Below are 24,666 nucleotides of genomic sequence, written 5' to 3' on the forward strand. Positions count from 1 at the left end.
TTACGACTCTATCTACCTGTGATGCCATTTTCAATGAATTATGGATCTGTATTCCAAGATGCCTTTGTTCTCCCGCAGTTCTCAGTGTCCTGCTGTTCGCTGTGTAAGACCTATCCTGATTGGTCTTACTGAAGTGCAACACCTCACACTTGTCTGCATTAAATTCCATCGCCATTTTTCAGCTCACTTTACCAGCTCTAAGCCATGACAGCCTTCCTCGTTGTCCATTACACCCCTAATCTTGATGACATCTGCGACAGGCCCGGCCCGATTCCTGCAGCACTCCACAGTAATAGGCCTCCAGTCAGAGAGGCAACCATCTATTGCAACTCTCAGGCTTCTCCCACAAAGCCATTGTTTAATCCAGTTTACTATCTCATCTTGAATACCTTATTGATCAATCTCCAATCCGGTAACTTGTCAAATGCTTTACTAAAATCCATGTTGTCAACATCCACTGCCTTGCCTTCATGAACTTTCCTGGTAACTTCCTCAAAAAACTCCATAAGCTTGGTTAGACATAACCTACCATGCACACAGCTATGCTGACTATTCTTAATTTATCCATGTCTATCTAAATACTCATAAATCCGGTCCCTCAGAAAGGAGGAAGTCATATCAAAAATGTACAGCAAAACACCCTGTGTGTATAATAAGAAGGCAATCAAAGACTTTCCCTAGACAGAAATTACTACTACGAGAGGACATAATTTTAAGTTGATTGGAGGAGAGTATAGGGAAGATGTCAGAGGTAAGTCTTTACACAGAGAGTGAAACGCCCTGCCAGGGCTGATGGTAGAAACAAATACTTCAGGGACATTTAATAAACTCTTAGATAGGCACATGAATGATAGAGAAATGGAGGGCTGTGTGGGAGGAAAAGGTTATATTGATCTTTGACTAGGTTAAAATGTCAGCACAACATTGTGGGCCAAAGGACCTGTATTGTTGTATAGTGTTCTGTGTGATGAGAAGAAGGAATTACTGAGGCTTGGATACAGAAACAAAAGTCAGGACTATGACTTGAACATTGCAGGATTTAAAATATTGAAGAAAGATCAAGCAATAAAAATGATTGCAGTAGTTCAGTTGCTTCACAGCTCCAGCGTTTCAGGTTCGGTTCTGAGCTGCAGTACTGTTGTGTGGAGTTTGCATGTTCTCCCTATGACTGGGAAGGTTTCTCCCAGATGGACTGGTTTTCTCACGTATGCAGGCGTATTGAATTATCTATCTATTATCTATCTATTTATCTATCTATCTTATTTATAGATACAACATGGGCCCTTCTGGCCCAACAAGCCACACCACCCAGCATCCCACCTGTTTAACACTAGCCTAATCATAGGAAAATTTACAATGACCAATTAACCTCCTAACCTGTATGTCTTTGGACTGTGGGAGGAAACTGGAGCACCAGGAGGAAGCCCATGCAGTTTATGGTGAGAATGTACAAACTCCTTACATGTGGCACCTGAATTGAACTTAGAACTCCGACACCCTGAGCTGTAATAGTGACTCGCTAACTGCTATGTTATCATGGTGCCAATTATTTAATTGGTTGCTGTGAGTTACCCCTGGTATAAGTGGGTGGTGAGAAATCAGGGTGGTGCTTCTGGGCATGTGAAAGTAAATAGTTTGCAGGAATAGCTGTGTGAGCAGGCAGAGACTACAGAACCAGAAGCAGGGTTAATATCACTGGCAAATAACCATATAACAATTACAGCACGGAAACAGGCCATTTCGCCTTCTAGACCGTGCCGAACACTTACTCTCACCTAGTCCCACCTACCTGCACTCACCCCATAATCCTCCATTCCTTTCCTGTCCATATATCTATCCAATTTAACTTTAAATGACAACATCGAACCTGCCTCAACCACTTCTGCTGGAAGCTTGTTCCACACAGCTACCACTCTCTGAGTAAAGAAGTTCCCCCTCATGTTACCCCTAAACTTTTTCCCTTTAACTCTCAACTCATGTCCTCTTGTTTGAATCTTCCCCCACTCTCAATGGAAAAAGCCTATCCACATCAACTCTATCTATCCCCCTCATAATTTTAAATACCTCTATCAAGTCCCCCCTCAACCTTCTACGTTCCAAAGAATAAAGACCCAACTTGTTCAACCTTTCTCTGTAACTTAGGTGATGAAACCCAGGTAACATTCTAGTAAATCTTCCCTGTACTCTCTCTATTTTGTTGACATCTTTCCTATAATTCGGTGACCAAAACTGTACACAGTACTCCAAATTTGGCCTCACCAATGCCTTGTACAATTTCAACATTACATCCCAACTCCTATACTCAATGCTCTGATTTATAAAGGCCAGCATACCAAAAGCTTTCTTCACCACCCTATCCACGAGATTCCATCTTCAGGGAACTATGCACTATTATTCCTAGATCCCTCTGTTCTACTGCATTCTTCAGTGCCCTACCAGTTACCATGTATGTCCTATTTTGATTAGTCCTACCAAAATGTAACACCTCACATTTATAAGCATTAAACTCCATCTGCCATCTTTCAGCCTACTCTTCTAACGGGCCTAAATCTGTCTGCAAGCTTTGAAAACCTACTTAATTATCCACAACTCCACCTATCTTAGTATCATCTGCATACTTACTCATCCAATTTACCACCCCATCATCCAGATCATTACCGTATGTGACAAATAACATTGGACCCAGTACAGATCCATGAGGCACTCTAGTTACCGGACTCCAATCCAACAAACAGTTATCCACCGCCACTCTCTGGCGTCTCCCATCCAGCCACTGCTGAATCCATTTTACTACTTCAATATTAATATCTAACAAATGAACCTTCCTAACCAACCTTCCGTGTGGGACCTTGTCAAAGGCCTTACTGAAGTCCATATAGACAACATCCACCGCTTTACCCTCGTCAACTTTCCTAGTAACCTCTTCCACAAAATGTCGTGATAATAGAAACATTGAATTGCAATACATACACACACATGTTATATAAAATTAAATAGAGCTAAAAAGACAGGGAAAATACTGAGTTAGTGTTCATGGGTTCATTGTCTATTCAGAAATCTGATGGCAGAGGGGAAAAGGTGGTTCCTAAAACGTTGAGTGTGTGTCTTCAGTCTCCTGTACCTCCCACTTGATGGTAGCAATGAGAAGAGGGCATGTCCTGAGTGAAGAGTTTCCTTAATGATGGATGAATGGCCTATGTCATGAGAAATAGGAGTGAAAGGAGGTAGAAAACAGGTTATAATGAAGAATAACAAAGGAGGACAAAAATATAATTTGTATATTTACAGGATAACAGGTTCATTCACTATTTACCAAAAACAGTTTAATCTGCAGATTATCTGACAGTGAAAGGGAAATGAAAGAAAAATATGTAAAAAAAAATTGGGAAATAAGTAGAAAACATAATAGAGGAGGACTTCAATCCAGATTGTGAGAACTCCTTCAAGGTAGGATTCACTACTGCATTTGTCATGGGGAAGTACTGGAGCACGTAAGAGAAAGAAAAGTGCTAAAACATCTAGGCAATAGTAACCAGAGCATTGGACATGCTGAAATAATAGGAATAATATAAGTACGTATAATAGAAAATCAGGTGACTAGATTGCAGAAGCAATGATTTTAAGGGGCTAGGAACAAAAATGGGTACAATAGTGATGTACGACATCAGTGGGAAATGTACAAATTGTGTTCCAACAGAGAAAAAAAATGTGCTTAAAGGAAAGAACATGGGACTGTGCAGATAAATAGAGACAAAGGGGAACAACTGGAGTGATGGGGAGAAAAGAAACAAGCATTTACTCTGCAGAGAGAGTGGGAGGACACAATGGAGAATGCAGAAAGATTAGTTAGAAATACTATTAGACATTAGAGGAACAAAATTAAACATGAGCAAACATTAAAATATTTTACGTGGCAACAATAAGAAAGGAATATTTGGTTCATTACAAGCTAGTATTACGTAGAACCATAGAAATCTACAGTATATTACAGGCCCTTCGGCTCACAATGTTGTGCCGACCATGTAACCTACTCTAAAAGCTGCCTAGAATTTCCCTACCACATAGCCCTCTACTTTTCTAAGCTCTATGTACCTACCTAAGAGTCTCTTAAAAGACCCTATTGTATCTGCCTCTACTGTCTTTGCTGGCAATGCATTTCATGCACCCACCACTCTCTGTGTGAAAACTTGCCTTTGACATCCCCCTTGTACCAACTTCCAAGCACTTTAACACTATGCCCCCTTGTGTAGCAGCCTGGAGAAAAGCTTCTGGCTTATCCACATGATCAATGCCCCTCATCATCTTATACACCCCTATCTCATCACCTCTCATCCTCTGTCGCTCCAAGGAGAAAAGGCCAAGTTCACTCAACCTATTCTCATTAGGCACACTCTCCAATCCAGGCAACATCCTTGTAAATCTCCCCTGTGCTCTCTCTATAGTATCCACATCCTTCCTGTAATGAGAGGACCTGAACTGAACACAGTATTCCAAGTGGGGTCTAACTAAGGTCTTATAACGCTGTAACATTACCTCATGGCTCTTGAACTCATTCCCACAGCTGATGAAGGCCAACACACCAAATGCCTTCTTAACAACACAGTCAACCTGCGCAACAGCTTTGAGTGTCCTATGGACTTGGACCCCAAAATCCCTCTGATCCTCCACAATGGTAATGGTCTTACCATTAATACTATATTCTGCCATCATATTTGACCTACCAAAATGAACCACTTCACAGTTATCTGGTGTGAACCCCATCTCAGCCCAGTTCTGCATCCTATCTATGTCCCGCTGTAACCTCTGACAATCCTCCAGACTATCCACAACAACCCCAACTTTTGTGTCATCAGCAAACTTACTAAACCATCCTTCTACTTCCTCAGCCAGGTCATTTATAAAAATAACAAAGAGAAGGGGTCCCATAACAGATCCATGCGGAACACCACTGGTCACTGTCCTCCATGCAGAAAACGAGCCATCCACAACTACCTTTCTGTGGTCAAGCCAATTCTGGATCCACAAAGCAGGGTCTCTTTCGATCCCATGCCTCATTACTTCCTGAATGAGCCTCACATGGGGAACCTTATCAAATGCCTTACTGAAATCCATATACACTACATCCACTGCTCTACCTTCATCAATGTGTTTTGTTACACCCTCAAAGAATTCAATCAGGTTCGTAAGGCCTGACCTGCCTTTGACAAAGCCATGCTGAGTATCCCTAATCAGATTATGTCTCTCCAAATGCTGATAAATCTTGCCTCTCAGGATCTTCTCCAACAACTTGCCCACCACTGAATTAAGACGCATTGGTCTATAATTTCCTGGATTGTCTCTACTCCCTTTCTTGAACAAGGTAACTATGTTTACGACCTTCCAGTCCTCTGGTACTTCTCCCGTACCTATTGTTGATACAAAGATCATTGCCAGAGGCTCAGCAGTGTCCTCCCTTGCTTTCCACAGTAGCCTGGGGTATATGTCGTCCAGGCCCGGCGACTTACCTAACTTAATACCTTACAAAAGCTCACATTATGGAGATGGCAATGAAAATTAAATTACAGGAGGTGAATTGGGTGGGCACAGCACTGGAATAAGAGAAATGCATTTAAAATAGAAATAGAAAATTGAATAAGATAAGATCGCTACACTTGATTGTCTACTTCATTTACTTACACCCTGAGTTAATCAGTGACAACCAGGAAAGACTGGGTGACAACCGCGAAAAGAGTGGTGATGACTGTAGAGTCAGTGACAGCCCGGAGAGACGGCAACCAGGGCAGAACGGGCTGGCAACCCAATCTGCGTCCTCTGAGAGGAGGACCCCCACAGAAGCTACAAAGAATCTAAGGAAAAGATACCCCCAGGGGTGCCCGAGAAGGGGGGAGGATGAGCACCCCAGTCGGATGGACACAACGACATCAGACCCAGGCAATGAACAAACGACGATGAGGAAGCAGTGTGCATGTGGCAAAATCTGCAAGAACGATCATGGCTTGAAGATCCACCAAGTGAGGATGAAGTGTTTGGCGAGAGCAGGAGCAGCACAACGCGCAGGTGTCCAACCTGGTAAGACGAAGGAGGGGCCAGGCCCGGAGTCACCCCATAGTGCCCGGAACCTCCAAGTGTTGCAAACTAATCCCTCTAACATGAAGTCTAACAGGAGGCAGATCAAATGGCCTGCAGCTAACATGACTTCACTGTGGAAGCAGTTTGATGAAGATGTTAACCAGATTCTGGAGGCAGCGGCGAAGGGAGGGGTTGATAGGAAGCTGCAAGCCATGACAACAATTATTGTTAGTATCGCAGCTGAACGGTTCGGAGAAGAGGAGAAGGAAGGCTCCAAAACATCTTACTCGAAGAACCAAAGAGCATCGAGGATCCACAACATCAGGCAGGAGATGAAAGCGCTGAAGTCCCAATAAAAGGCAGGAGAAGAGGAGCGCATTGGCTTGGCCCAGCTGATGTGCATACTATGAAAGAAGATCAGGGTCCTCCACCAGGCAGAGTAGCATCGGAGGCAGTGTCGTGCTGCCTTTATCGCCAACCCCTTCAAGTTCACCAAGGAGTTGCTGGGGGAGAAGCGCAGTGGGAAACTGGCTTGTTCGCAGGAAGACATAGACCAAAATCTGAAGAAGATATATAATGATCCTGAAAGAGAGCAGGAGTTGGGAGAGTGCGACATCCTAATAGACCCACCTGAACCAGATGTGCAGTTCGACGTGTCAGAGCTGCAACTAAAGGAAGTCAGAGAGGTCGTCTGCAAAGCAAGGGCAAGCTCGGCTCCAGGACCAAGCAACACCTCGTACAAAGTGTACAAAAACTGCCCCAAACTCTTGCTGCGTCTGTGGAAGTTTCTGAGAATCTTCTGGAGAAGGGGGAAGATCCCAGAACAGTGGAGAGTGGCTGAAGGGGTGTGGATCCCGAAGGAGGAAAATGCCACCCAGATAGATCGGTTTCGCATCATCTCCCTGCTGTGTGTCGAGGCGAAGATCTTCTTCAGTGCAGTTTCTAACCGGCTGTGCACCTACCTAGCAAAGAACACCTATATTGATACATCAGTCCAGAAGGGTGGCATTTCAGGGATGCCGGGCTGTCTGGAGCACATAGGTGTGGTGACACAGCTCATCAGGGAGGCCAGAGAGAACAAGGGCAATCTGTCAGTGTTGTGGCTCGACCTGGCGAATGCACATGGCTCCATTCCGCACAAGCTGGTGCAGCTCACACTGACCAAATATCACGTCCCCAGCAGAATCAGAGACCTTATCGCTGATTATTACAGCAACTTCAGGATGAGGGTCTCTTCAGGAGCAATTACATCAACCTGGCACAAGGTGGAGGTCGGCATCATCGTAGGGTGCACTATCTCAGTGACACTGTTCTCCCTAGCCATGAACATGCTCACTAAGTCTGATGAACCAGAGTGCAGAGGGCCCAGAATGAATTCTGCTCAACGGCAACCACCTATCAGGGCATTCATGGATGACCTCACAGTCACCACAGAATCAGTCCCAGGCTGCTGGAGGATTCTGCAAGGGCTCGAAAAGCTGGTGGAGTGGGCCCGGATGCATTTCAAACCTGCCAAATCAAGATCGATGGTGCTGAGGAAAGGGAAGGTGGAGAACAAGTTCCGGTTCAGCATCGCAGGCACAGCCATCCCAACCATCATGGAAAAGCCAGTCAAGAGCTTAGGCAAAGTTTTTGACAGCTCTTTAAGGGACACAACATTCATTCAGGCAACCTGCACCGAATTGGATGGCTGGCTGAAATCTGTGGATAAGTCTGGCCTACCTGGGAAGTTTAAGGCCTGGGTGTATCAGCATGGCATTCTTCCCAGAATCCTGTGGCCCCTCCTCGTCTATGCAGTTCCGATCTCAACAGTCGAAACCTTAGAGAGGAGGGTTAGCAACCACCTCAGGAGATGGCTGGGGCTGCCAAAGAGCCTGAGCAGCATCGCACTCTATGGACACCACAACAAACTGCAACTGCCCTTCAAATCCTTGGAGGAAGAATTCAAGGTAACAAGAGTCAGAGAAGTGCTACAGTACAGGGACTCAAGTGACCCGAAGGTGGCTAGAGCAGGGATCCAAGTAAGTACTGGCAGGAAATGGAGGGCAGAGGAAGCTGTTCAAGAGGCAGAAGTGAGGCTGCGTCACAGGAGGCTGGTGGGAGTGGTCACACAAGGCCGAGCTGGGCTAGGATCCTTTCCAACTCCCCAAATGGACACCAGAGGGAAGGAAAGGTGTCGTCTAGTTCAGGAGGAGGTGAGAGCAGTAGAGGAGGAAATGAGAGCCTGCAAGGCGGTGGGAATGAAGCAACAGGGAGCTTGGACAAGATGGGAGAATGCGGTTGAGAGGAAAATGACCTGGGCTGATCTTTGGAAAGCCGAGCCACACCGCATCCAATTTCTCATCCAGGCAGTGTACGATGTGCTTCCAAATCCATCAAACCTGCACACATGGGGCAAGGCAGAGTCATCTGCATGCCCACTGTGCTCCAAGTGAGGAACCTTGGAGCACATCCTCAGCGGCTGTGCAAGGGCACTTGGTGAGAGACGGTACAGGTGGAGGCATGATCAGGTCCTGAAGACCATCGCTGAAGCTGTCAGCGCAGGAATTGAGTGGGCGAAGTGGTCCCGACCCTCCAAGCAGACCATTGCCTTTGTCAGAGCTGGGGAGCAGCCAATACCTGCCAAAAGGACATCTGCAGGCATTCTGATCTCTGCAAGGGACTGGCAGCTGTTGGTGGACCTTGAAGGGCAGCTGAAGTTCCCCAACCATATCGCAGCCACCACCCTGCAACCAGACATTGTCCTAGTGTCTGAGTCTACTAAGCAAGTAGTGCTGCTGGAGCTGACAGTCCCATGGGAAGATAGCTTGGAGGAGGCCTTTGAAAGGAAGCTGTCCAAGTACGCAGGACTGGTGAGCAACTGTCAGCAGGCTGGATGGAGAGTGAGGTGTCTCCCAGTGGAGGTTGGTTGTAGGGGATTCGTAGCCCGTTCTTTAGTTAGAGCCTTCAGCATTTTGGGCATCGAGGGAGAGAGGAAGAGGAGAGCCATCCGCAGTACCACTGATGCGGCAGAGAGGGCCTCAAGATGGCTGTGGCTCAAAAGAGGGGAGCCGTGGAGTCATAAGTAGCTAGCCATCTGGACACAAGCTGGGGTCTGATCAGCCCCGGCTGGGTCACCTGGAGGAGGTTGTATGATGTTGAAAGACCCGAAACACCCGATGATTCCAGGAACATCACTGAAGTGTTCAGAAGCATCAATAGATGTATGTACACAACTGATTTGTGATAGTGACTGAAACGTAGCAAGTACATCTGATGTCAGCACAAAAACCACAGGCACTACTTGGTCACAGGACATTTAGACTCAGGTTTCCCAACCTGAGGAGACCAGTGATTTCCAGGTTGGTGAATTCTGAGACCGAGGTCTGTATAGGTAGGAGAAATGAAGGCTGGTGAACCTATAGGCCACTGGGATTAGAAGTCTGTGCAAGTCCAGAAGTTGAGGCCCAAAGCACTCCATGGTCAAGAGGTTGCGTCGATCAAGGCCCAAAGGGCAAACCCGTGATTGGCAGGTCCTGGAGTTGTCACCTGAAGCTCAAACCAATGGTTGGCAAGTTCAGAGGTCAGTGAATTCTGGGCGGGGGTGGGGGAACGCCAAAAGTTGACATCCAGAACTTGGCAAATCTGGAGAGAGAAACCCCGAAAGGTGGAAGACTGAAGTCAACAAGTCTGGAAGTAACAGCCCAAAGGTCAAGTCTGCCCCAAGTTTTGTTTGCCTTAAGCTTACCTATGCCAACTGTGCCTGATAAATACCTTTGCCACCTTTTTTTAGTCACCTGACACCTGCTTGTTAATGCAAATATCTATCAGCCAGTCATTTGGGAGCAACTCAATACATAAATGCATGCAGACATGGTCAAAAGGTTCATTTGTTGTTTAGACCAAACATTAAAATGGGGAAGAAGTGACTGACGGTGGAATGTGCTAGACGGGGTGGTTTGAGTATCTCAGAAACTGCTGATCTGGGATTTTCATGCAAAACAGTCTCTAGAGTTTACAGAGAATGGTGCGAAAAACAAAAGTAAAATCCAGTGAGTGGCAGTTCTGTGGGTGAAAACGCCTTGTTATAATGAGAGAGATCAGAGTAGAATGGCCAGACTGGTTCAAGCTGATAGGAAGGCAATAGATAACCATGCGTTACAACAGTGTGCAGAAGAGCATCTCTGACATGTTGAACCTTGTAGTGGATGTGCTACAGCAGCAGAAAACTATGAACGTACACTCAATGGGCATTTTATTAGGGACAGGAGGTACCTCATAAAGTGGCTACTGAGTTTATTTTTCAATGTTTAGCCTTTACATTGCTAACTAGCTGTCAATATTGAGGAGCAGTGCCAAGGGCAAGGGAGTTGAAATGAGAAAAGTGGAGACAATCTAAGGAAAATATGTGTTGTGCAAAGGCTATAGCTCACATAACAGCACTGAGGAATTGTCCATGTGTATATATGGGGTGCCATGGTAACATAGCAGTGTGATGCTGTTATGGCTTGGGACACCAGAGTTCCATACTGGTGTCCTCTGTAAGGAGTGTGTACATCCTCCCTGTAGAATGTGTGGGTTTCCCCCCACAGTCCAAAGATGTGGCGTTTTATAGGTTAGTTGGTCATTGTAAAATGTCCTGTGATTAGACAAGGGTTAAATCAGGGTATGCTGGTGGCTTGGTTTGAAGGGCCTATTCTCCACTGTATTGCTAAATTTGAAAAAATAAATATTCAGTGCAGATAGACCTGAACATTGTGATTTGAGGGGGTTTTAAATTTCACCTTATCAATCCTGGCTCATTATTGAGGAAATACTTTGATGATGATGATGGGGTGGCGGTAGAGGCAGATACAGTACATTGGGGACATTGGATTATAGAAAAATGGAGGGATTAAATTGATCGTGGAGTAGGTTGGCATAACATCATGGGCCAAAGAGCCATACATTACTGTGCTGTAATATATGTTCTATGTTAAGCATTGTAGTCAGGAGGAATCACTTGTTTTTCTTAGGGTGTTATGTGTCACAGACTGCTCAGGAAGGTCGTTACTTTAGGGGGCTCTTTATCTCTGCTGCTAAAACTGCCTTCTTTAATTCACTGGGAGATGAGGCTGTTGATGTTGAGCAAGCTCTTCCTCATTAGTTGCAGCCTTCTTCCTCCAGCTCATCTCCCAGTTCCGGATTAGAGTTTCCCTGCTTCTCATACCCCGGCAGTATTGGTAAGGCTGTGCAGAGACCAATAGACAACAATGTGAAGTCTTTCCATCCACCGACCTATCATCTACCAGTGTAGCGGTTAGTGCAATCGATTTACAGCGCCAGTGATTACTGATCAATTACTGCCTCACCCAGTAAGGAGTTTGTATGCTCTCCGTGCGAGTTTCCTCCAGGTGTTCCAGTTTCCTCACACATTCCAAAATCACATGGGTTAGAGTTAGTGAGTAGTGGATATTCTATGTTGGTGCCGTAAGTGTGGTGACACTTGTGGGCTGACTCAAATGATGTATTTCACTATATGTTTCAATGTACATGTGAGAAATAAAGCCAATCTGTATATGTGTATTTTCTCTCCATCATTGTGCACAATTTCAATCTACAGCGTTAACTTACACCTTGCGCAGATGCTGCTTGACCTGAGAGTTCTTTGAGCATCCTGATTTTTTTTTTCTCTCCAGGCCCAGTGTCCACAGTCTCTTTTGCCTTGAAGTATCTCTACTTCTTGTTTTCCAAAGATGTAGACAAAATAATCAAAATCTCTGGAATTTCTCATTGTGGTCCAGGTCCTTGTGTGTCTCCTGTGTCTGCCCCTGCCTTAATTGAGATTGCACTTGGAGTGAGGACTTTTATCTTGCTTTGTTTTTAAGTTTATAGGAATGATTTTGTGGACAGCATGGGGAGTTAGGGGTCCACTTAGGGTCTGGGGATAGATATGAGGGAGAATGAAAATCCTGTGTTGGAATGCTCTGTGGTCAAAGGTCAGCGATTCTGGAGGTCAGGTCATTGCCACTGAGGAGACCATTGATCCCTAGATCAGCGAATCCTGAGTTGGGGGTCTATGTAGGCAGCAGTCATAAGAGCTACTGAACCCCCCTCAATTCCTCCCAGGTCACAGGATCAGAAGTCAAGACCCAAATTGCACCATTGTCAAAGGTCAAAGATAAGCGATTGTGGAGGTGTCAAACTCATGACTGGCAATTCCTGGGATTGAGGCCCAAAGGTCAGACCTGTGATTGGCACACCCTGGGCTCAATACCAAGAGATCAGCGAAGTCCAGAGGGCAAAGCTGAAGGTCAAAGTCCAGAACTCAGTAGCCCAAAGGTAGAAAGCTGGAAAGGTAAGTCCGGAGGTAGAGGCCCAAAGGATGAGTCTTGGTCTGTGACTGTAGTTTGGAGGTTTGATGTCTGAGAGTCCAGGGATAAGGACTAGAGGCCCAGTGAGGTGTACGTGGGTGGGAGGGTAGGAAAAGAGGCTTATTTTGCTTTTATTTCTGTTATGATTTGTAATAAAGAAATACATTAGAAATTATGAAAAGTATAAACAAAGATTAACAAAATACAATATGTAAAAGAAGACAAATTGTGCAATTAATTAAAAACTAGATAAATAATATTGAGTTGAGTTGTATGGTCTTTGAAGGTGAGTCTGTAGGTTGTGAGATCAGTTCAGAGTTGCAGTGAGTGAAGCTACCCACACTGGTTCAGGAGACTGATGGTTGAAGGAAAGTAACTGTTCCTTAACCTGGTGGGACCCAAGGCTCCTGTACCTCTTCCTGCAGTAGTAAGAAGACAGCATGGCCTGGATAGTGGGGGTCCTTGATGATGGAACTTGCTTCCTTGTGGCAGCACTCTTTGTAGATTTGCTCAATGATGGGGAAGGTTTTTCCAGTGATCGACCATGATGGAATTGTAAACACAAAATAATCTGCAGATGCTGGGATCAAAGCAACACTCACAACATGCTGGAGGAACTCAGCAGGTCGGGCAGCATCCGTGGAAAACGATCACTCGACGTTTCGGGCCAGAACCCTTCATCAGGACTGTGGAGGGAAGGGGCAGAAGCCCTATGAAGAAGTTGGGGGAGGGTAGGAAGGAGAAGGCTGATGGATAAATGTGAGGTAATCCACTTTGGTGGTAAGAACGGGAAAGCAGGTTATTATCTAAATGGAGTGAAGTTAGGAAAAGGGGAAGCACAACGAGATCTAGGTGTTCTTGTACATCAGTCACTGAAAGCAAGCATGCAAGTACAGCAGGCAGTGAAAAAAGCTAATCGCATGCTGGCCTTCATAACAAGGGGAATTGAGTATAAGAGCAAAGAGGTCCTTCTGCAGCTGTACAGGGCCCTGGTGAGACCATACCTGGAGTACTGTGTGCATTTTTGGTCTCCAAATTTGAGGAGGGATATTCTTGCAATTGAAGGAGTGCAGCATAAGATTATTAAGGGATTGGACATGCTGGAGGCAGGAAGCATGTTCCCGCTGATGGGTGAGTCCAGAACCAGAGGCCACAGTTTAAGAATTAGGGGTAGGCCATTTAGAACGGAGTTGAGGAAAAACTTTTTCACCCAGAGAGTGGTGGATATATGGAATGCTCTGCCTCAGAAGGCTGTGGAGGCCAAGTCTCTGGATGCTTTCAAAACAGACATGGATAGAGCTCTTAAAGATAGCAGAATCAAAGGTTATGGGGATAAGGCAGGAACTGGATACTGATAGTGGATGATCAGCCATGATCACAGTGAATGGTGGTGCTGGCTCGAAGGGCTGAATGGCCTACTCCTGCACTTATTGTCTATTGTACCGTCTAGGTAGTCTCCAGCCCCTTGGTATGAACATAGAATTCTCCAACTTCCGGTAATTCCCTCCTCCTCCCTTCCTCTATCCCTATTTCACTCTGCCCCCTCCCCCAGCTGCCTATCACCTCGCCTCCTTCTACTACCCATTGTATTTTCCCCTATTCCTTCTCCACCTTTCCTGCATATCACCTCCCTGCTTCCCCTCCCCCACCCCTTCGTCTTTCCCCTTACTGGCTTTTCACCTGGACCTACCAGCCTTCTCCTTCCCACCCTCCCCCACCTTCTTTATAGGGTCTCTGCCCCTTCCCTCCACAGTCCTGACGAAGGGTTCTGGCCTGAAACGTCGACTGATTGTTTTCCACGGATGCTGCCCGATCTGCTGAGTTCCTCCAGCGTGTTGTGAGTGTGACCATGATGGAATGGTGGAGTAGTTTCGATGAGCTGAATGGCCTAATTCTACTCCTATGTCTTATGATGTAAGACTTATCTTGACTGCTTGCATCATGGCCTGGTACGGAAATACCTATGTCCAGGAATACAAAAGGCTACAAAAAGTCCATGTGGTCTGGGTGACCTATCCACCTGAAGACCTTTGGTTTGCTTAGCACTTTATCCTTTGTAATGTCAATGGCACTCACTCGTGCTCCCTGACACTCATGGACCTCTGGCACACTGCTAGTATCTACCACAGTGAAGACTGATGCAAAGTACTCATTAATTTTATCTGTAACTTCTTTATCCCCCATTACTACCTTACCAGCATCCAGTGGTCCAATATCAACTCTCACCTACTTTTTATTTAACTGAAAATACTTACAGTATCCTACTTTATATTATTGGCTAGTTTGCCTTCATATTTAATCTTTTCCCTTCTTTTAGCTTTTTTAGTTGCCTTTTGTTGGATTTTAAAAGCTTCCCAATCATCCACCTTCCTACTTTTGCTACCTAATATGCCCTCTCCTTGATTTTTATGCAGTCTTTAACTTCCCGCATCAACCACGGTTGCCTACTCCTGTTATTTAAGAACTTCATCTGTGGGACTTTTGTAGAAGTTTGCAAACATTTTAGATGATATAGGGTCATAGGAAAGTACAACATAGGCCCTTTGGCCCATCTAGTCTGTGACGAACCATTTAAACTGTCTAGTCCCATAGACCTGCACCCAGACCGTAGCCTTCCATACCCCTGGCATCCATGTACCAATCCAAACTTCTCTTAAACATTGAAAATAAGCTTACAGGCACAGCTTACGCTGGCAGGTCAGTACACACTCTCTCAACCCTCTGAGTGAAGATGCTTCCCCTCATGTTCCACTTAAATATTGCACTTTTCACCCATCACCCAGGACCCCTAGTTGTAGGCCAACCTAACCTCAGTGGAAAAAACCTGCTTCCATTTACTCCATCTAAACTCCTCATAATTTTGTATACCTCTATCAAATCTCTCCTCAATCTTTTACATTCCAAGCCATAAAGTCCCAACCTATTCAATCTCTCCTTATAACTCAGGTCCTCCAGTCCCAGCAACATCCAACCTTATTCACATCTTTCCTGTAGGTTGGTGACCAAAACTGCATACAATACTCCAAATTAGGCCTCACCAATGTTTTATACAATTTCAACATAACATCCCATTTCCTGTGCTTAATTATACAGACAAAATGCTGGAGGAACTCAGCAGGTCGGGCAGCATCTATGGAAAAGAGTACAGTCGATATTTTGTACTGAGACACTTCAAGACTGTAATGCAGGACTGTACTTAATAGTTCGATTTGTAAAGGCCAATATGCCAAAGGCTATCTTTAGGACCCTATCCACCTGTGACAACACCTTCGAAGAATTATGGACCTGTATTCACAGATTCCTTTGTTCTACCACACTCCTCAATGCCCTACCATTCACTATGTAAGACCTACTCTGGTTGGTCCTACTGCAGTGCAACACCTTGCACTTGTCTGCATTAAATTTCATCTGCCATATTTCAGCCCATTTTTCCTGCTGATCCAGATCATGTTGCAAACTCTGATAGTCTTGCTGTCCACTACACCCCTAATCTTGGTGTCATCTGCAAATTTGCACATCATCATCCAGATCATTGATATACAGTAGATGACAAACAGCAGCAGACCAATTCCTGTGGCACTCCACTAGCCACAGGTCTCTAGTCATCTATAAAATTATGAGAGGCATAGATAGAGTAAATGCAAGCAGGCTTCTTCCACTGAGGCTGGGCGGGACTACAACCAGAGATCATGGGTTAAGGGTGTAAGGTGAAAAATTTAAGTGGAACATGAGGAAAAACTTCTTCACTCAGAGGGTCATGTGAGTGTGTAACGAACTGCCAGCATAGCGGTACTTGCAAGCTCAACTTCAATGTTTAAGAGAAGTTTGGATAGGTACATGAATGGTAGGGATATGGAGGGCTATGGTCCAGGTATGGAGGTGCAGGTCAATGAGGGTAGACTTTAAATGGTTCAGCATGGACTTAGTAGGCCAAAGGACCAGTTTCTCTGCTGTACTTTCCTATGACACTATGACTGTCTTGTGGGACTTCTATGTACTGATTAATGGAACTTTCCTGAACACATTTGACAAACTTCATCACGTCTAGTCCTTTTACAGTATGGAGTCCCAGTCAATACGTGAAAAGTTAAAATCACCTAAATAGTAACCTTATGCTTCTTGCAGTGGTTTATGATCTCGCTACAGATTTGTTCCTCTAAGTCTCATGGTCTGTTGGGTGAAATATAATATAGCCCCATTAATGTGGTCATGCCTTTCTTATTCCTCAGTTCTATCAATAAACCCTCAGTAGACAGGTTCTCCAATCTGTCCTGACTGAGCACTGCTGTGACATTTTCCCTGACTAGTAACTTCATCCCTCCCACTCAGTCGCATCTAAAACAACGGAAACTCAGTATATTGAGTTGCCTGTACTGCCCCTCCTGCAACCAAGTCTCGTGCCAGATCTACTCACACTTCTAAGAAAGTAGAAGCGTTATTTGTGATGGCACTTATCTTACACCCCGGACAGATCCTCTGAAATGATAACCATAAGATGTAGGAATAGAAGTAGGCAATTGGCCCATCAAGTCTGCTCTGTCATTTACCATCTGCTGATCCATTTACCCTCTCAGCCCCTATTTTCTGCCTTCTCCCCCTATTTCTTCATGCCCTGACTAATCAAGAATCTATCAACCTCTGTCTTAAATATACCCAGTGACTTGGCCTAAACAGCCACTTGTGGCAACGGATTCCACAGATAGCACTAAGGAGTTAAAGTTCCTGACCCTCTGCACCTCTGATGTCCTAATGAGGACCTCTAGATTCCTCCTCCTCTAGTCAATAATCTGCTCTTTTGTTTTGCTGACAATGACTGAGACGGATTAATGGTGGATTTAATGTTACTCCTAGAACTTGGAGGAGCTGGAGAAAACCCACACTGAACAGCAGTCAGCCGTGCAGAGCGAGCTTCGCAAGGAGATGGCACTCTTTCAGAAACGAATTTTAATGGACACCGTAAGTTGCGTAATACTGATGGGAAAGTAAGCACATAGGTTATTGAGTACGCTATTATATAGTGCAGTCCTGCTAATTTTCACACACAGACTGAAATAGCATGGGTAGTTCTCTGCAGGCTTGTCCTGTGTGTTTTCACCCAGGTTAATTAGACTCAATTCACAGCTCCTTCCCCTACTGTGGAAGATTTCCCACTCTAGGCACTTATCCAATTCTTCCCTGCTACTTAGCACAGTGTCTGTTTCTATTACTGACTTCGTAACTGAATGTAGCACTTTCTAAGTGTAAGTAGGCGATAGGATAATGAAGCTATGAACCAACTCATGATATTCTTGTTGGCTTATCATATTTAAGAGCATTAAGTAGATCTGCTACCATATGAAAAAGCCACACTGTGTACATATTATAATGAAAAAGTCATACATATTATGATGAAGCTATAAACCACTTGTGATATTCTCATAGCTCATCGTTATTGAGGAATAAAAGCACACTAGAAATCAAAGGGAGTTGTCCTTGAAGCATGATTGTCGGTTGGACATTTCCTTGGTTGCAGTACCACATGAAGCAAACCTTCAAGCAGCCCACATTAGTCGACTGCCTGCCTCTGGTCCATGCCATTTACTCTGGTATGGCCTCAGGTATAACACAACAGAGAGAATGACTTCACTGTGGAAGACACTAACAGTATGGCAGAACTTTCAAGTGTCAGATGAAGCTACCATAACTAGAGAGAAGGTCCTTGGGGACACTGAAAGGTTTGAAGGTAGGTAAGTCACCTGGACTAGATGATGTACACCCCAGAGCTTTGAAAGATGTGGAGACATTAGTAATAATCTTTCAAGAATCACTAGTCTGGAGTGGTTCCGGAAGACTGGAAAATTGCAAATGTCACTTCACTCTTCATGAAGGGAGAGAGATAGAAGAATGGAAGCTATAGTCCAGTTAGTCTGACCTCAGTGGTTGGGAAGATGTTCGATTATTAAGGATGAGGTCTCAGGATACTTGGAGGCACATGAGGTCATAGTCAGCATGGTTTCCCTAAGGGAAAAGCTTGCCTGACAAATCTGTTGGATATCTTTGAAGAAATAATAAGCAGGACAGACACAGGAGAAGTGGTTGATGTTGTGTACTTGGATTTTCAGAAGGACACACATGGTGCCACAAATAAGGTTCCTTAACAAGCTACATACTCATGGTATTACAGGAAATATTCTAGCATGGATAAAGCAGTGACAGATTGGCTGGAGGCAAAGAGTGAGAATAAAGGGAGCCTTTTCTGGCTGGCTGCCAGTGACTAGTGGTGTTCCACAGAGGTCTGTGTTGGGACTGATTCTTTTTATGTTATACCTCAATGATTTGGATGATGGAGTTGATGGCTTTGTTGCAAAGTTTACAAACAATATGAAGATAGGTGGAGGGGCAAGTAGAGAGGCTACAGAAGGACTTACAGACAGAATACAGTCAGGAAGTGTATGATCATGCACATTGTTAGAAGAAATGAAAGAACTGACTGTTTTCCAAATGGAGAGAAAATACAAAAAACGGAGGTGCAAAGGGATTTGAGAGGCCTTATGCAGTATTCCCTAAAGGTTAATTTGCAGGTCAAGTGTGTGGTGAGGAAGGCAAATGCAATGTTAGCATTCATTTCAAGAGGACTAGAATATAAGAGCAAGGATATCATGTTGAAACTTCATAAACTGGTGAGGCGTCACTTGCAGTATTGTGAGCAATTTTGGGCCCCTTAGAATGAATGTGCTGAAACCAGAGAGGGTTCAAAGGAGGTTCACAAAAATTATTCCAGGGTTGAATGGCTTGTCATAAGAAGAGAATTTGGTGGCTCTGGGCCTGTATTCACCAGAATTCAGAAGAATGAGGAGTGACCTCATTGAAACCTATCGAGTGGTGAAAGGCCTTGATAGAGTGGATGTGGAGAGGATGTTTCCTGTGGTGGGAGAGTCTTAAGACCAAGGACCCAGCCTCAGAATAGAGGGGTGTCCTTTTAAAACGGAGATGAGGAGGAATTTCTTTAGCCAGGGAATGGTGAATCTGTGGAATTCATTGCCAGGGTTAGCTGTGGAGGCCAAGTCTTTATGTATATTTAAGGAAGAGGCTGATAGATTCTTGAGTGGTTGGGACATGAAGGGATACAAGGAGAAGGCAGGATATTGGCACTGAGGAAATTGGGGGAGCAGGATCAGTGGGCCAAATGACCTAATCCTGCTCCTGTATCTTATAGACTTGCAGTCTAACACAGAGAATGAAGCTCTGTGCCCAAGCTCACTGGCATTCATCATGGCTTTAGACCATCTGTAAATGGCTAACATCCACAAATATCTAATAAAATAACCGACCCATAAATATGAAGGTAACGTTTCTTTAAAATTGAAAACACGCAAAATGTGTGCACACAAGAGGGTACAGCCTCAAGATAGAGGGGCGTCCTTTCAAGAGCGATGCGGAGAAATTTCTTTAGCCAAAGGGTGGTGAATTTGTGAAACGTGTTGCTGTATGCAGCTGTGGAGGCCAGGTCATTGGGTGTATTTAAGGCAGAGATTGATAGGTTCTTGATTGGAAATGGCATCAAAGGTTATGGGGAGAAGGCCGGGAACTGGGGTTGAGGAGAGGAAAAGAATAACCATGATTTAATGGCGGAGCAGACTCGATGAGCCAGATAGCCTAATTCTGCTCCGATGTATTATGGTCTAATGGTCTAAAATCAATTTACATCATTAATCTGAAGAAATGACAACTCCTAACTTTCTCTGACAACTAGCGTTTCCTTTTGACTGGAAATTGGAGTGCTATGCTTAACTCTTCAAAGGTCCAGGGATAGACTGTAAGAGAAGTAGTACACAATTCTTCACAACAGTGGCACTCTATTAGATACAGGAGTGGAACCTGGTGCAGTTTTCTGCTGCTGTAACCCAGCCACTTCATGGTTCAATATGTGTATTCAGAGATGCTCTTTGCACACCACGTGTGATTATTTGAATTACTGTTGCCATCCTGTCAGCTTGAACCAGTCTGGCCATTATCTTCTAACCTTTCTCTTTATAACGAGGCATTTTCACACACACAACTGCCACTCACTGGATTTTTTTTTTGTTTTTTTTTTGCACCATTCTCTGTAAACTCTAGAAACTGTTATGTGTGAAAACCCCAGATCAGCAGTTTCTGAGATACTCAAAGCACCTGTCTGGCACCAACAATTATCCCATGGTCAAAATCATTGAGATGACATTTCTTCCCCATTCTGATGTTTGGTCTGAACAACAACTGAACCTCTTGACCATGTCTGAATGCTTTAATGATTGAGTTGCTGCCATGAATAGCTGATTAGATGTTTGCATTAATGAGCAGGTGTACCTAATAAAGTGGCCACTGAGTGCAGTTTATTGTTTCTTTAGGATTCAAAATACATTGTAACAAGCTCTCTCTTTGCTCTAACGTACAGCAACAACAGGAGATGGCCACAGTGCGCAAGTCCCTACAGTCCATGCTGATGTGATGTCGTTCAGTGGATACCCATCCTCCACAGTGCTCAGTGGCCATTTTACATTAATAGCTTTTTCAGGTTGCTGCAACAATCTCAGTTTATTGTTATAATCTCAAAGTTCAAAATTTCTCAATCTTCGTTTGTTATCTCAAAGCTTGGTTATAAATCTGCCTTCTCAGTATGTATAAATCTGTATAAATCTGCCTTCTCTTCAATACCAAGTCATTATGTTGAAATTGTTAACCAGAATAAAACATCTTTTACTCTGCCACTTGGTTAACAGTTATGTTTTCTTCCTAGCCTGCCCTGTGTATCATTATTGTTCAGTTGCATTAAATGTGTAAAATACTTTGATCAGGGGCCTGACCAAGATGTAGTTTCCCCTTGGTGCCCCTCCTTCTTCCCTTTCTCTGATGATCTACTCTCCTCTCCTATCACAGTTCTCCTCCACCCCTTTACCTTTCTCACTCATCTGGCTTCACCTATCATCTTCTAGCTGGTCCTGCTTCCTCTCCTTCCACCTTTATATTCTGGCATCTTCCCCCATTCTTTCCATCCTGAATGGTCTTTGCCCAAAATATTGACTGTTTATTCATTACCATAGATACTAACTGACATGCTGAGTTCCTCCAGCATTTTGTGCGTTACTCTGGATTTCCATCTTCTGCTGAATCTTGTGTTGAGAGGATGTTTCCTCACATGGAGAAGTTTGAACTAAGAATCAGAATTTAAAAAGAGACCTGAGAGAGACAAGGCAAAAATTTTTCTCCCAAAGAGGAGTGGAGAGAATATCTTGAAATATTAAGGCAGAGGTGAGTGGATATTTGAAAAGCAAGTGGATGAAGTGGATGAATGTGGACATGAATGCTGAATAGAGATTAAAATCAAAACAGCTATGGCCAAACAAGCTTAACAGGAATACAGGCTTGAATAGGCAAGTAGCCTATTCTGCACCGAATTTGTTTTAGTTGCATTAATACAAATAAAATCTCACATTAAGCTATTTAAGAAAACACAGGACAGAGCAGCAAAATCATTGTTAAAAAAAGGTAGGTTGTAAGAAACCACCTAGGCTTCGACCCAGAATTTAAGATTTCCCCACCTTGTCCCTGACTTTAGTAGAATTGCCATCTTTTACATGTAACCCTCAGGTTTGGCTGGCGGCGTTAGTCTATAGAAGACAGTCTCTGGCCCCACCAAATGTGTGGAATCTGAGGTGCAAAACCTCCTGTTTGTGTGGATGCTGTGTGATATTACCCTGTTACAAATCAATACCACGAAATAACAGACAGTACACCATATGCAATTATCTGATTTAGCTTTATAATTTTTTAAATTTAACTAAAGGCCCATTTAGTAAAGTAAAAAAGGTCCATTTTAATGAAACAGTCTAATGTGCACATGTTGGAGATCACGGCTTCCCTTCCGTTGGTCCTCCATCGATTTCCCTGGGCTTCGTCGACTCCTGGCCCCACTCCAAGTCCACACCCTTTTCTTTCAGGCGTCTTCTTTCTTCAGCTGTTGCCGAACAAAAGACCCAGATCACTTTGTTCTCAGGAACACGAGAAGAAAACCCACTCCCTTCACTGGATGGTGCACATTCCAAAGCCCCCGTTATTTCTAGCCATAACCCAAACACTGCTGCTGTAGAAAAACCATTACATTAGCAGTGAAACCTTTCCCAGGGTATTACATACACACCAGGTTTCCATCAGACCAGGGCGTTCCAACTTTTTTTTAACGTGGACCAATACCATTAAGCAAGGGGTCCGTGGACCCCAGGTTGGGAACCCCTACACTAGACCAAAACCAAGGTCAAAAATTTCCATGTTTATACAAACAACATCTCTTTCATTGTAAAGGCAGTGCTTATTGGATTCTGATATTTTATACCATAGACAAGAAACATTGCATTCAAATATATAGGTAAGAGTTAAGCAATCTGATGGCCCCTATTCAAATAATACATCAGAGTCACTGCAAGCTGCTAACACCACAAGATCATAGCCTGATGTTGATATGTGTAAGGATCCCATTAATTTATTGCCTTCCACAACATCATCTTGCTTTCATTTCTATGAAATACTGGAGGCTTTCTTTGGCCATCAAGTCTGTCCAATGGCATTTTCTCCCTCAATTATTTGCCTTAACCTAATGTCACCTATATATGATTATATTTAAAACAGAGTTTGATAGGCTCTTGATTAGTAACCCTGTTACTACAGGTTACGGGGAGAAAGCAAGCAAGAGAATAAGGCTAAGAGGGATAAATCAGCCATGATTTAATGGTGGAGCAGACTCATAGACAAGCTAAGGACTCACTTTCAAGGACTCTAACTCATCTCCTCAAAATGATCTATTTATTACTTTGCTTTTTTTTAAACTTGTCTTTTCTACATCGGTTGTTTGTCCGTCTTCATGTTCACTTATTCATTAATTCTATTGTTTCTTTGTACTGTGAATGCCCGCATTAAAATGAATCTCAAGGTAGTATATGGTATACTTTGAACATAGAACGTACAGGCCCTTCAGCCCACTTTATTGTACTAACCCTTTAACTTACTTCAAGATCAACCTAATCCTTCCCTCACATAACTCTCCATTTTTCTATCGCGTATGTGCCTAAGTTTTCTGGGTAGAATGGCCTAATACTGTTCTGTATCTTAATGGATATGACCATGTTGCTCCCCTCTTGCCCTGGGATAATTTAAGTGCCAATTAACCAACCAAACAACATCTTTGGGATGTGGGAAGAAGTCTGAACTGCAGGATATCCACACGGGGAGATCACACTCCATACAATTGCAGCCAAACTTAGAATCAAGCCCATGTTACTGGAACCAAAAAACAGGTGCATTACCTACAGATCCACTGGGCACCTTGTCTCAAATAGATTGGAAAAGGCAGAGGCCTTTGTATGGAAGCCACATATCCTGGTTATAGCCGCTGGGAATAGGTGACAACCTGATGGAAAGGAAGTGGCTAATAGTGAAATGATGCAGAATTCCCAATTGAATTCTGGTTCCACAGGCGCAGCTACATTTACATTAGAAAAGATTAGCTTTGTCACATGCACAAAACATACAGTGAAATGCACTGCTTTTATATCAATGACAAACACAGTCTGAGAATTGTGCTGAGGTCAGTCCACAAGTGTCACTACACTTTCAGTGCCAATATAGAATGCCCACAACTCACTTACCCATACGGTTTTGGAATGTGGGAGATAGCCAGAGTACCTTGGGGAAACCCATATGATCGTGGGGAGAATGTACAAATTCTTCAGACAGCAGAGGGAATTGAACCCAGGTCACATTTATTAGCCATTCTCAGTTATACAGCAGTCATTAACAATCATGCACTATGATCAGTTGAAGCCTGGGTAGCTGATTAATACTATTTCAGAGAATAGTGATTAGACCACACGGAGTATTGTGAACAGTCCGATTGCCTCATTATAGAGGATGTGGAGGCTTTAGAAGGTGTAGAGGAGATGTACTAGGATGCTGCTTGGATTAGAAAGCAACACACACAAAAAATGCTGGTGAACGCAGCAGGCCAGGCAGCATCTATAGGAAGAGGTACAGTCGATATTTCAGGCCGAGACCCTTTGTCGAAATGCGTTCACCAGCATTTTTTGTGTGTGTTGCTTGAATTTCCAGCATCTGCAGATTTCCTCGTGTTTGTGGATTAGAAAGCATATCTTTTGTGGATAGGTTGAGTGAACTGGGGCTTTTCTCTTTGGAGTGAAGGAGAATGGGAGATAACTTGATAGAACTGTGTAAGATTATAAGAGGCATAGATCAAGTG

The 24,666-nt window shown here is 44.0% G+C and overlaps 1 protein-coding gene across 4 annotated transcripts in view; it reads left to right on the plus strand.

The window, feature by feature from the left end:
* LOC140209884 (synaptonemal complex protein 3-like) overlaps positions 1–21,125 on the plus strand; it is a 189,158-nt gene extending 168,033 nt beyond the window's left edge. For all 4 annotated transcript variants that reach the window (XM_072278513.1, XM_072278514.1, XM_072278515.1 and 1 more), the window contains exons 8-9: positions 17,253–17,357; positions 20,815–21,125. In XM_072278513.1, coding sequence (XP_072134614.1) covers positions 17,253–17,357; positions 20,815–20,868 — 159 coding nt within the window. In that variant the 3' untranslated portion in view covers positions 20,869–21,125. The remainder of the gene's footprint in view (positions 1–17,252; positions 17,358–20,814) is intronic.
* The last annotated feature ends 3,541 nt before the right edge of the window (positions 21,126–24,666 follow it).

The sequence above is a fragment of the Mobula birostris genome, chromosome 14 (genome assembly GCF_030028105.1).
Source record: "Mobula birostris isolate sMobBir1 chromosome 14, sMobBir1.hap1, whole genome shotgun sequence".
In the NCBI taxonomy this organism is placed as follows: Eukaryota; Metazoa; Chordata; class Chondrichthyes; order Myliobatiformes; family Myliobatidae; genus Mobula; species Mobula birostris.